The 13157-nt window shown below is 42.2% G+C and overlaps 1 protein-coding gene across 2 annotated transcripts in view; it reads left to right on the forward strand.

Moving 5' to 3' along the window:
• The first annotated feature begins 2550 nt into the window (after nucleotides 1-2550).
• The window catches only part of CGRRF1 (cell growth regulator with ring finger domain 1), a 29858-nt gene continuing 19251 nt past the window's right edge, over nucleotides 2551-13157 (forward strand). Inside the window, exon 1 of one of the 2 annotated variants that reach the window (XM_060619883.3) lies at nucleotides 2551-2782. In XM_060619883.3, coding sequence (XP_060475866.1) covers nucleotides 2679-2782 — 104 coding nt within the window. In that variant the 5' untranslated portion in view covers nucleotides 2551-2678. Of the gene's footprint in view, nucleotides 2783-2925; nucleotides 3051-13157 lie in introns of those variants that run through there. The other variant, XM_060619884.3, reaches the window with a different exon arrangement.

Genomic DNA, 13157 nt, shown 5'->3' on the forward strand with positions numbered 1-13157 from the left:
TGCTTGTCTTTTCCATTAGATGATAAATTCCATGAGAACATAGCTATATCATTTTTGGCTTATTATTGTATCCCTAATGCCTTCTACAGTGTCTGGAACATATCTGACACTCAAACATTTTCTGAATGACTAGGTAAGAGGTTAGTCATGTAGAGATGGTTCAAACAAGGAACTTGAGACTTGATCATAAAGAATATATAGCACGGCAATTGAGGATTTGGGGTGGTGGAATGAAATGAGATATATGTTTAAAAGTAAAAGATATGTGTTAAAAAGAATTTTTTGCCTGTACTGTGTATTGTGTATTATGTGTTAGAAAGAATCAATGTTGGAAACAATGTTTGAATGGTTGTAGCAGATACCTAAACGGGAAATAAAGGCTTGAATTAAATTTGTGTTAGTTCCTGTTTTTTTTGAGACTTTTTCAGTGTAAATCGAGTTGAATCTGTTTTCTCTACTGCTGGTTTGGGATTTGACTTTCATGGCCTGGTTAGTGAATTATCCTTGTTCAGCTGTTTTCCATCTTCCAATATGTGCTGTTCTTATTTTATTTCCTGTTTTTGTTGACTTATTATTTTTTTACATCCCTTTACTGTAGTTTTAGTGGAGTTTTGGGAGAGAGCAAAATTATAGGCATATTTTTAATATACTACTTTACCTCGGAACTCCCTCTGTTTATTATGAAAACTCTTTATTGTTTATTGCAATAAAATTGCCTTTCACATTGGCCGAGATTTTTGTTAAGTGACAATATCAAATGATTGCAAAACTGAGGGTGAAAGGGTGGGAGCAAAAATCAGTACAATATTTCCGGATAACACTGTTTCTTCAAAGGCTTAAAATGTACATACTTTTTGAACTAAAATTTCCAACTCTAAGAATTCACCTACGGAAATGATTTAGCTTTATGATTGTTCACTGCAATGTTGTTTATGATAATAAAAAATTGTGGGGCACCTGGGTGGCTCAGTCGGTTAAGCATCCCACTTTGGCTCAGGTCATGATCTCAACGTTTGTGAGTTTGAGTCCTGTATCTGGCTCTGTGCTGAGAGCTCAGAGACTGCAGCCTACTTCGGATTCTGTCTCCCTCTCTCTCTGCCCCTCCCTCTTTCCCCTCCTCCTCCCCCCCTCTCAAAAATAAACATTAAAAAAAAAAAATCAGGGGTGCCTGGGTGGCTCAGTCAGTTAAGTGTCTGACTCTCCGTTCCGTTCCAGCCCAGATCATGATCTCACCGTTTCGTGACATGGGGCTCTGTGCTGACGGTGTGGAACCTGCTTGGGATTCTCTCTCTCTCCCTCTCTCCCTTTCTCTCTGTGCCTCCCCCAACCCCCTCTCTCTCAAAAATAAATAAACTTAAAAATTTTTTTACATATTTAAAGTGTTGTCCAACCATAAATAAACTATATAATTTCACAAATCATATATGTAGTTGTTAAAAATTATATTGTTGAAGCAAGTTTCTTACACAGCACTACTCCAGAGAGTACACAATACATGGTCACTTGCCAAGAGATATGCGAACCATTAGAACAAATTTAGCTCGTGTTTCTCTAGCACTAATTTTACTAATTTTAGTGATTTGGGAGTGTGGAGGGGCTACTAGTTATCCATCCCATGGTCCTCTGTCCCTTTCTTCCTTGATAACAAAACTCTGATTTGTAGCAACGGATGTTGCTGCTGAGAATAAAAGATTACATTTCCCTGTCTCTGTGGTAACTGGGGGTGGCCTAAGGGCTAAACACAAACCTATACGAAGTCAATGGAGTTGTGAGAGACTTCTAGAAAGGCTACCTTGATGGAGTTGACTGTACGGGGATGAGGAGAGGAGACGAGCATTTCGCTCCTTTCTTTACTTAAAGGCCTCTGCTCGTTTACAAAAAAATTATAAATACATATTTAAAATTATTATTAAAGTAAAAATTAATACAAATATTCAAATATCTAATTCAATTTGAGGGGTGTAGGGAGAGGAGAAAAGGAATGGGATGTGGGAGGGCAGTTGATTTGCTTCTATGAGAATCTTGATATGCAACGCTAATTTTCCTCTATCATGAAATCCAACTTGAAAGGCTGGCAAGGCTCATAAACTGCTTGCAAGACTCCTTTCGGTGTTTCGTATAATTGTAACTTTTCTAGATAAAATAAGAGCAGGTGTGGGGTTACTTCACTTTGTAGAACCCAAAATGCCGGCTCTCCTCCTCCCAAATTTGCCGCGGATCTCACATGCGGGATTTAGACTCTATGACGTGGATTTCTCACTGTGCCTCCTCTCTGTGCCATCAGAAAACCTTACCTGAGCCCATCAGAAAACCTTACCTGAGCCTTGGACAGAGATGGCCGGCATACGTGTTTAGAACTTGCCGCAGAAAAGCCTTGACCTCTAGGACAGACAGACGCTCCCTGGGTACCAATCCGGTGAGTCGAGCCAGGCACCGCCCCTCTGCGAAGCCAATAGCTCGGGACGGAAGCAGTAGAGGCGGGGCCAGCCCTGCAGGCACCGTTGTGATTGGCACGCCGGCTCCCGCAGCCCGAGAGGTTGCCCCGAAGACTAGCCGGAGAACCCGGGGCGAGTGCGGATCTACAAAGTTTGTCAGCTCCGGGGCACCGTAGTGGCTTTTACCCCAGCGGGGTGGGCTGGGCTGGGTGGCTGGAGCTCGGCTCAGTTTTGGACATCCTGATGGCCGCGGTGTTTCTAGTAACGCTGTATGAGTATTCGCCGCTTTTCTACATTGCGGTGGTCTTTACCTGCTTCATCGTGACCACTGGCCTGGTATTGGGATGGTAAGTGCCCCGTAGTTAGAAACAAGGAACACAGGGGCGGACCGCTGGGGCGTGGGGTCGCGGAGAGCAGCGGGCGGGGGGCGGGGGCGAGCATCGGAGGCGGGGCGGGGGTGCTGTGGGGCTGGGGCGCCTGTGGCTGTGGGGGAGCTGGTGTCGAGAACTGCTGGCTCCTGGAGGAAAACTAGGTGCGGAGCGCACCTGCATCGCTGCTCTGCATCACTGTGCCGTCCCTGTCGCTGCTAGCATCTGGGGGTGGTGCCGGATTGAGGTATTTTACCCAGCTTTGTGTCTAGCAGATAAAGCAGTTCGTGAGGGCCTCGTCTTGGTGTTGAGATAGAGTGCTTGTCCAGCAGGCTTCTGTCCCGGATTGGGGCCTACTGTGTGCCCAGAGTGAAGTCAGTCACCTGCGCTACAGTGCGCCGACGTGGACAGTAAACACAGTTGATTGTTGTTCTGACCAGAACTGAGCACTTGGCCTCAGATCTTTCAGCGTAACTCTGAACTCTGTTACCGTTTGAGAATTTAATGGTCTCTAGATAAATTCCACGCCATTTGGAGTAATATTTAGTCGAAAGAGTTATGAAGTCACAATTTTAGAGATAGAAAAGACCTTTGAGATAAGTTATATTAACGCGTGGGGACAGTTTACCCATAGGAGACAAGGAGAATAGACTGTTAGATAATCCCTGAGCCGTTCTTCTAGCTCAGAGATTCTAAAAATTCTCTCTTGAGGAGGTGCCATTGTATCATGTTTAGAGAAGTCTTATGAATACAACTAGTTGAAACCATCTTACTAATTCATCCACTGAGGAGAGAAACATGGGCTGGATTTTGAAGAATAAGTATTTTGAGAAACAAATGGAGTTAAATGTTTATGGTAGAGAATAGAATGCATTTCAGAGATACAACGAGCAGAGGGGCAGAGGAAATGTGTTATTGAATAGCTCAGCCTGTGTAAAATGAGTTTTAAAATAACCTGTGATCACATATATGGGATTACTGTACAGACAGGAAACAAGCCCCCTCCCCTTTTTTAACATTTATTTATTTTTGAGAGACAGAGTGCGAGTGGGGGAGGGACAGACAGCGAGGGAGACCCAGAATCTGAAGCAGGTTCCAGGCTCTGAGCTATCAGCACAGAGCCTGACATGGGGCTCGAACCCACAAACCGTGAGATCATGACCTGAGCCAAAGTCAGATGCTTAACCAACTGAGCCACCCAGGCACCCCGGAAACAAGCCCTTTTTAGTTTCTGAAACTATATGCCATCTTTCAAAACTAAGCACAGTTTTAACATTTCCATACTGTTTCCCACTCTGCCAGCAGTAGAGCACAAAATTCCTTGTTTGTGGGTAGGAGAAGACTAAGACGAGTCTTAACACAATTTGTTATTCTTGGTTCATCAAATTTTATTGCTATTTATTGTTCATTTCAAGAAAGTTTGTAATTGGATTTACAACTTGGTTGCCCAAGTGAGAAAAGCAGTCTTTACACAGGATTTCTTAATGACTATAGTGTTAGTATTATTCCCTTAAAGAAATGTAATTTTCTTCCATTAAATGTAATTTTCTTCCAATAGGTAACTAGTTGATCATTGCATTATATCCTTAAATTTTAATTTTCAGTAGGCCAACTAGTTAGATATCTTAGATATCTATCTATAGTATTGGGAAGAGAAAAATGAATGAGGGCCGTATTGATAATGACAGTGGCATCTGTGGGTAAAGGTAATCAGGAACCTCATGTTTATAGTGGTTATGAAACAGACTTTGGAGTCAGATGGGCCTAGATTCAAATTCTGGCTCTGCCCAGTTTTAAGATTTGTTTTGAGAACTTAATGATTGCCTAACCACTCCACTGAGGTATGACTTTGGAAGGGTAGAAGGCCAGGTAATTGTAGAATTTTTGGAAGTCTGGGCTATGCATTGCTGAGGCCACAAGACCATGTAAGTGCCAGTCACTTTCATTCTGATTTGGACCTAACCAGTTATCTTGAGTCTTGGTTCCCTGTACCTTGGTTAGCTTTGCCCATGTAGATCAACTTTTTACTAGTGTTTATTTGCTAACCTAAGCCAAGGCAACAGATACATTGAGCAGAAACAAAGAACACCATTTAGATCTCACAAAAGCAGCTTTCCAATAGTACCCCAGACCGAAGGTAAACCCATTAAACCACTGTGCTTTTCACCCATGTTATTTCTTTTTAAAGTTTATTTATTTATTTTGAGAGAGACAGAGAGTACATCTGGGGGAGGGGCACAGAGAGAGAGGGGGAGAGAGAATCTCAAGCAGGCTCTGCACTGCCAGCACAGAGCCTGATGTGGGGCTTGAATCCACAAAGCCGTCAGATCATGACCTGAGCCAAAACCAAGAGTCGGATGCTCAACCAACAGAGCCACCCAGGCGCCCTCCCCCATGTCATTTTTTTTAACCTCCCCAAATATAATCCCTGTTGGTCTTGTGTCTTCGCTGTAATGGCTGTTATCTCAATACTACTCTGATTTTCTTTCCCACTGCTTCTTTCTGCTGTTCTCCTTGTCTGCTTGCACTGTGTGGGAGTGGAGAAAAAACAGGAACATCTGACTATTGGAATCCTAATAGCAATGGCCAAAAATCATGCCACTGAGAGTATGGTATTTCTATTTAACTCGGTGGTGGTTTCTGTGAGCTCTAGTAGCTTATTAGGCTCTTGCTATTTGCCAGGCACTGTACAGAAAGGAGACCAAAATGCCATACCTCCTTCAACAGTTTCAAATAACGAGGGACCCTGACGCTGCAGCTGCTCCCTGCTTCCTCTTGACTACAGGTCATGAAGCTTTTGTCCCTCAGCTTTGTTGCACCTCTTTATATTCTGTTATGTGAATCTGGGACAGAACCTCTAAACCACATTTCTTCTTTGCTGGCTGGCTGCCTAGCAGGCTTTGCCAGCAGGGGAGGGAGAATGGAAGGCTAGAGGACACCAGGCCTTGCTGCTTCCTGTGTGACTCTTTTTCTTGTCTGTCTCACCACAGCGATAGTGCCTCACTCTGCCATTAACAGTTGGTCCCAGTGTTTTCCGTTTATAGTTTTGCACTCTCTTAGAACCGCCTATCACACCCCTTCAAAGATACCAATACCTTTCCTGAGATCTGAGCCCCAGCTCCATGGGGGTCCTTCTCCAAATTTCTAAGCTGTAGTAACTCTCCTCTATTACTGTTCTAGGAGTGATAGCTTCTTCCTACTGGTACTACTTCTATGATAGTCACTGTCCCCTTTTTGCTTTTACAGTTCTTCAATATCTGGTTAACAATTCTTCATATTAAATTCTCTCTGTTAGGGGCGCCTGGGTGACTTAGTTGGCTAAGCATCCAACTCTTGATTTTGGGTCAGGTCATGATCTCACAGTTTGTGGGTTCGAGCTCCGCATTGGGTTCCACGCTGACAGTGCAGAGCCGGCTTGAGATTCTCTCTCTCTCTCAAAATAAATAAGTAAACTTAAAAAAAAAATTCTCCCTGTTAAAATAACTGGTGTGCTTTTGGTCTCCTTATTGGACTTACAAAAGATATTAATAAAGAAATTGTTACTAAGATTGGGATCCTGGGGGAGAACCTCTCAAAGATGGGCTTCAGAGATTGCTTTAGTCATATCTTTAGCTCTTTGTCAATGGGATAAAAGGTCCTAGTAATGCATGGCATGTATTGGCATCACAGTTCATTAAATGACTATTTTTGGTTGATTGTGATAAAATGATTTCTGACGTTAAGTGCTTTGGGGATCCAGTGGCTAAAGTACTTTTTGACTACAAGGACTGAGGGATGGTTAGGTGGTTGTCTGAGACCACTGGAGCCCTGATAGAAGGAAAATGACAAGCTAAGATCTTAAAACACCCAGGTCAAGTCTTAGAGTCCAGAATCAGAGATTCTGTGGTTCTAAAGCACTTTATTTCATATAAACCCAGAACTAAACATTGAACACAGTTTTAATTGTGCTGGGAATAGAATTAGGGGTGGGGGGCGGGAAACAGAAGATTCCAAGCAGGCTCCATGCTGACAGCAGCAAGCCTGATGTAGGGCTCCATCTCCCAACCGTGAGATCATGACCTGAACCGAAGTCCGATGCTCAACTGACTGAGCCACCCAGGCACCCCTGAAATGCCATTTCTAACAGTTTTGTGTTTTCCTCTAGATGGTTCCAAGAAAATTCTTTCCAACGCAAGTGTATCTGGCACCCTAAGCAAATACAAACTAAAGTCATAGCCTTTTCCTAAGGAGGAATGTGGGCTCATTTAGGACACTGAGTGGAAAAAAGTAGAACCCTTAGACTTAGACTGGGGACATCTAAATTGACTTGGATAAAGCTGAGAATCTTGAAACCCCAGTCATTCTGACTCTCCCTTGTTGGAGGCAGCCTGCTCTCCATGTGTGAGAAAATTGGCCTTCCCTTGCTTGAAGGTCCTGTAATAACCTTGCATAGGGTAATTGCTTTGCAAAGGATGTCTGTACTCAGACCTATCTCTGTAACCTATTGCTATGAGGCCTAGATCTCTTCATGCTCCAAAGGACAGGGACAAAATATAACCTGGTTGGAAAGAGCCTAGCCTTGAAAAGAATTGCAAAATTTTACTAATTTGTATCATTGGGAAGGAGGAGTATGTGTGAGAACAGATTGTAAATAGGTTAGGCCAGGGAGGAGAGACTGTAACACTAAATCAGATAAAATTTATTGATCTGGCTTTGTTCTCAAGAAATTCTGAATCTAAAGTATTAACTCAGATTTGGTTGACGAAAATTTGGACTCAGTGGTGGCCTATATATAATAAGGTTAAGATGGATAAAACTTTCCTGTCATAATGAGGAAAGAATCTGAAGGCTTAGGAAAATAGGAATATTGGACTGGATTTAATATGTGCAACTTGCACACCCACCCACCTATTTTATCCTTCAAGAGTGCACAGAAGATAGACTTTTCATGAAAGCACTGAGAAATAAATTTCCAAGAGGAGACTTGTATCCTTGAAAATTTCTGTTCTTTGTAGTCTGTTTATGATAGTGGGAGCTCCTGATGTGAGGTCCAGGAGCACCTCACAGGAGTCAGGGTTGACTTGTGTTCCATAATGGGCAGTGGAGGACAAAGCGGAGATTGTTTTGGCCCACAAGGATCTTTGGCAGTGACTAATGGCTTACAGTGTCTCTAGGAATAAAATAGATGGGTAGCCTACTAAATGCTACATGAACTACATAGGAAAAACTTCATGTCTGGAGCGGGAAACCTGACTTGGGTCACAACAGTGGAGAGTTACCACCTTTCACCCAGTTTATAGATATAAGCCAGTCCATAGACCTGGAGCCTCTGATTAAAGGGGAGATCAGGTCCCCTTGAGGAAGGACCCCATATCCTTCAGTGCTTCCGCAAGGACATAACTGTAAATCATCTGCCAGATCTTCCTTAGAGCTTGTTCTTTCTCAACTGCAAACATGCTCTTCTGTACTCTGTTTGGTGATACTGGGGCTGGGACTTTGCAAACCGCATTTCTCTTGTGCTAGTTTGCCCCCGATTAGGGTCTGCCAATAGGTGATGCTAGAAAGAAACTGGAAGGCTAGAAGAGGAAGAAAGGACTTCCTCTTAACAGTTTGCTTCCTTTTCCTGGTCTGTGTTCCTGCAGCACTCGCCTTTATCCTGGCGGTGGCAGCTGGCCTGAGAACCAGCAGTTTATTTACAATTTACAATTTTTCCTCATACCTAGAACTAGCCTTATCGTACACCTCCAGAGAGAACAGTACCGGCTGGCCAGCACTCCCACCACAAGTCTGCATGCCACCTCTGGGGGATCCCTTATCCAAGTTTCTAAACGGCATTAATCCCCACTCTTCCCTTTGTTTCCCCAGTCCGAGGAGGGCGAACTGCTTCTTGCTAGGATACCTTAGTGTATCCTAGTGTTTCAGTCTTCAGTACTTGGTGAACAGTTCTTTATATTAGTATTAAATTCTTTATGTTTAAATAGCAGATGTGGCTTCCAGTTCCTGCCAGCCCTGCCTGATACACTGACCTTGACCATTTCTCATCCCACTTGTCAAATGCAGTAGGTTGTGTGTGTGTGAGGAGGTTGGTGATGAGGCCCACATTCCTCCTTAGGAAAAGGCTATGACTTTAGTTTGTATTTGCTTAGGGTGCCAGATACACTTGCGTTGGAAAGAATTTTCTTGGAACCATCTAGAGGAAAACACAAAACTGTTAGAAATGGCATTTCAGGGGTGCCTGGGTGGCTCAGTCGGTTGAGCATCGGACTTCGGTTCAGGTCATGATCTCACGGTTGGGAGATGGAGCCCTACATCAGGCTTGCTGCTGTCAGCACAGAGCCTGCTTGGGATCTTCTGTTCCCCAACGCCCCCCCCCCCCGGCCTTCCCCCACTCACATGCTCTCAAAAATAAACAAGTAACAAAAAAAGATACTTAGAAATGGCATTTCAAACCTTCGTAGGGCCTTAAGATCACTTGTTCTAATCCTTCATTTTACAAATAAAGGCACAGAATTTCAGAGATTGTGTCACTTTCCCAAAGTCTTATCGTTAGCACAGTGGTTCCCTCAGAGACAAACATCCTCCCCCCACCAAGGGCTTCCCCATGAATGGTCTTTATATCCCGACCTAGTGTCGGCATCCAGCTAGCTGTGTGAGACCATCTTTGGGAGACCACCGGGAAAGAAGCCCTGCCCAGCCCAAGTTAACAACTGCCTGTTAGTTTTCTGATTGGCTTGAGAACTCAAGGCTGAATGGGTGATCAAAACTGTTTACAACCGAGCCTAAAATTTTAGCTTCAAAGTAAACTTTATTTACGAGGGGCTCCCTGAGACTCCAGACACAAAGAAAGGAGGTCCAGTCTACCAGTTCAGCCTCTGGTGAGAAGCTTTGGAAGTGTGTGTGGGGTAAGACATTAATTATATAGGCAGTATGAAAAATGTGGTCAGAATTGAAAGTCCACAGATCATTGCTGTGCTGGAAGTTTAAACAATATGAAGAAGTGCAACAAACAATTTAGAAATGGGAAAAACCAGAAGTATAGAAAAATCCAGGAGGAATAAGTATAAAAATGTAACAGTAAAGGAGAGAGAATGGAAAATTCTCCATACGGAAAAAAAGGGGACTAGGTTTATATAAAAGAAAGTAATGTTTAGAAACATTTATTTAGTTGGTATTCTGTTACTAACAGTTGCCAAAATGACTTTGAGTGGAAAAAGATAAAGATGAAATTTGATTGGAAAGAAAATTGATCAGTTTTCTATTTTATTATTCCTTGTAATGTCATATCAGATACATGATCTGATACACAGGGCATCAGTGTCTTTATTCAAGTTTTGGACTACAAATGTGGAAAAGCCCAGATGTTAGGATGGTGGCCAAAGACACATCACTGGGTCTGTTTATCAGTATTTTACAGAACTGTTTGTCAGCAGCAATTATGGATTACTATTTGATCACTCTCCAATTTTTAACTTCACTCCAGGTCATCTCTGCATATCGGCTTTTGAGTAATGCGTTAAAGATAGAAATATTGGTCACATCAACCAGATTAAAACTATGAAAGTTATGGATTTATGTGCAAAAATGAGCAAGTTCACACTGAGTCAAGTATGTGAAAAAGTTTACTAGGCTGAAAGTTCAACGTGAGTCACCAGTGTGTCAGCTGCCCAAAAAACAGCTTTCGTGATCTTAGTCTACATTAAACATAATGTTTAGGACAAAAGGTGTGGTCAGTCTGTGACATCACTCTATTACACAGTGAATTCTACCCTCTCTCCTCTCAAGCCTTATTTCCCCCAAAGCATAAGGATATTGGGGGAACAGGACTGGTGAAGTCAAAATGGACACAGAGCCTTGCTTCAGCATTGGCTGCTCTAGCCATGGTTCACTAAGTCCTTTGGGAGGACAGGAATACAAAAATGTCCGAGATCATAATTCAGAAACGTAGCAGTGTTCGGACATAATTCAGATAAGGCAGTAATGAAAAGCCAAAGAGCAAAAGCATTAACCTTAAAGGAAAAGGTTAATAACTGTGTTAAAATTAAGAACTCTGTTCATCAAAAGAGACCTAGTATGAATGTGAAAAGGCAAGATGTAGAAAGGGTGAAGATATATGCAACAAAGGGCTCATATTCAGGACATATAAAGAGTTTCTATAAATAAGAAAAATCAGTCATCTGAGAAATAGAAATGAAAACCATAATGCAATGCCACCATACACCTACCAGGATGTTCATAATGTTTTGGCAAGGATTTGGAGCAAGGGGAGCACTCATTCACTGCTGGTGAATATACATAAAACAATTGGTAGCATTATCCGTTGAAGTTGAAGAAGCACAGATCTTATGACTGAGAAATACAATTCCCAGCATGTGTAGACCTACTAGAAATGCATCTAAGTGTATGTGGACCAAGCACCTTGTATGAAAATGTTCACTTAGGGGCGCCTAGGTGGTTCAGTCGGTTAAGCGTCTGACTTCGGCCCAGGTCATGATCTCACGGTTCATGAGTTCGAGCCCCACATCAGGCTCTGTGCTGACAGCTCAGAGCTTGAAGCCTGCTTTGGATTCTGTGTCTCCCTCTTTCTCTGCCCCTCTCTAGCGCACGCTCTCATTCTCTCTCTGTCAAAAATAAATAAACTTAAAAAAAAAAATGTTCACTTAGGCATTATTCATAATGGCCGATATGTGAGGACAACTTAAATGTCCATTAAGAGTAGAATGACAGTTGGTTAAGCGGCCGACTTCGGCTCAGGTCATGATCTCGCGGTCCGTGAGTTCGAGCCCCGTGTCGGGCTCTGTGCTGACAGCTCGGAGCCTGGAGCATGTTTCAGATTCTGTGTCTCTCTCTCTCTGACCCTCCCCTGTTCATGCTCTGTCTCTCCCTGTCTCAAAAATAAATAAAACGTTTAAAAAAAAAATTAAAAAAAAAAAAAAGAGTAGAATGAGTAAGCAAGTTATAGCACATTTACTATGCAGAATACTATACAGCCGCAAAATGCACTAAGTATAGCTACAAGGATGAATCTTCAGGCATAATGTTGTAAAATAGTAAAAAAAAGTATACACAGCACACTTCCACTTACATAACAATTCAAAAACAAGTATTCTAAATTAAAATAATAGAAGTCGAGATAGTGGAGAGGGAAGGGGTAGTGCTTGGGAGGGGACACAAGAAACTTTCCGAGGATATCGTTTGGGTTCTTTTTTTTTTTTTTTTTTTAATGTCTATTTATTTTGAGAGAGAGAGAGAGTGTGAGCATGCGTGGGGGAGGAGCAGAGAGAGAGGACAACAGAGAATCCCAACAGGCTTCACACTGTCAGTGCAGAGCCAGACATGCAGCTCTATCCCACAAACTGTGAGATCATGACCTGAGCTGAAATCAAGAGTCAGACACTCAACTGATTGAGTCACTCAGGTGCCCCTATTGTTTGGATTCTTAACCTAAATACCAATTGCTTTCTAATTCATTGAACTATGTTTTGTGTGTTTTTCTGTGTGTATGATACCCTTCATGGTAAAAAGGTTATGTAAGATAAAAAGGCCCAGGGTTTAGCATCATTCATAATACTGATTTTAAAAAATGTATATAAGTCAAGTCAAGGACTTTAGGGTATTAGAAAATGCAGACCCAAGATTAAGCATGAGGCAGAGAAATAAAAAATCAAGGGAGATGAATTTCTTTTAATAATAGGTGTGCTTTGGCAGCTCTTGATAGGATGCTGGGCCAAGCAGCCTTGGATAAGCATGTTTAAAAAGAAACACTTTACATCTCAAATTACTTGTTCCATTCTGAAGTATTTACAAAGCCACAGAACAGATACGGCATATCTTCCTCCAACATTGATTTTATGTAAAGATTTGGACAAATAATATTTTTATATTAAAACCAGATATATCATGGACTAAAAGCAGAGGAATTCCATGCTCACAATAGATTGCTTCCAGATTTTTCTCCAAATCCCTGCTTTTTGGGTTTCTGGACCCTAAATCTTTAAGATTTTTTAATTGAAATTTTTAGGTACAGCATGATAAAGTACCTGAAATATAATTCTTGAACCACAGTAGCACGGAACACAATGAGCTCTGGATTCTAGTTTTTACTGCTGGTAGTGTGGGTATAAGGAGTAGTCAGGGAGTGTGGGTAAAGAAAAAAAAGGGGGGGTAGGTGACAGTAGGGGGAATAAAAATGATGAAGGGCCCAGGGAATATAATGAGGAGTATAGAATGGTGTTTTCTTCCTTTGTTTTTCACTCCAAGGGATGAAAGAAAGAAGAGGAAGGTGTTATCTTATGGCTCTCATAAGAAGGTTATATCTCGGGTCCTAACATTTCACATTCCTGACTTAACCTCTAAAAGGCACTGGGCCAGGAGTGCC

Source organism: Panthera onca, chromosome B3 (genome assembly GCF_046562875.1).
Source record: "Panthera onca isolate mPanOnc1 chromosome B3, mPanOnc1 haplotype 2, whole genome shotgun sequence".
NCBI classification, from domain to species: Eukaryota; Metazoa; Chordata; class Mammalia; order Carnivora; family Felidae; genus Panthera; species Panthera onca.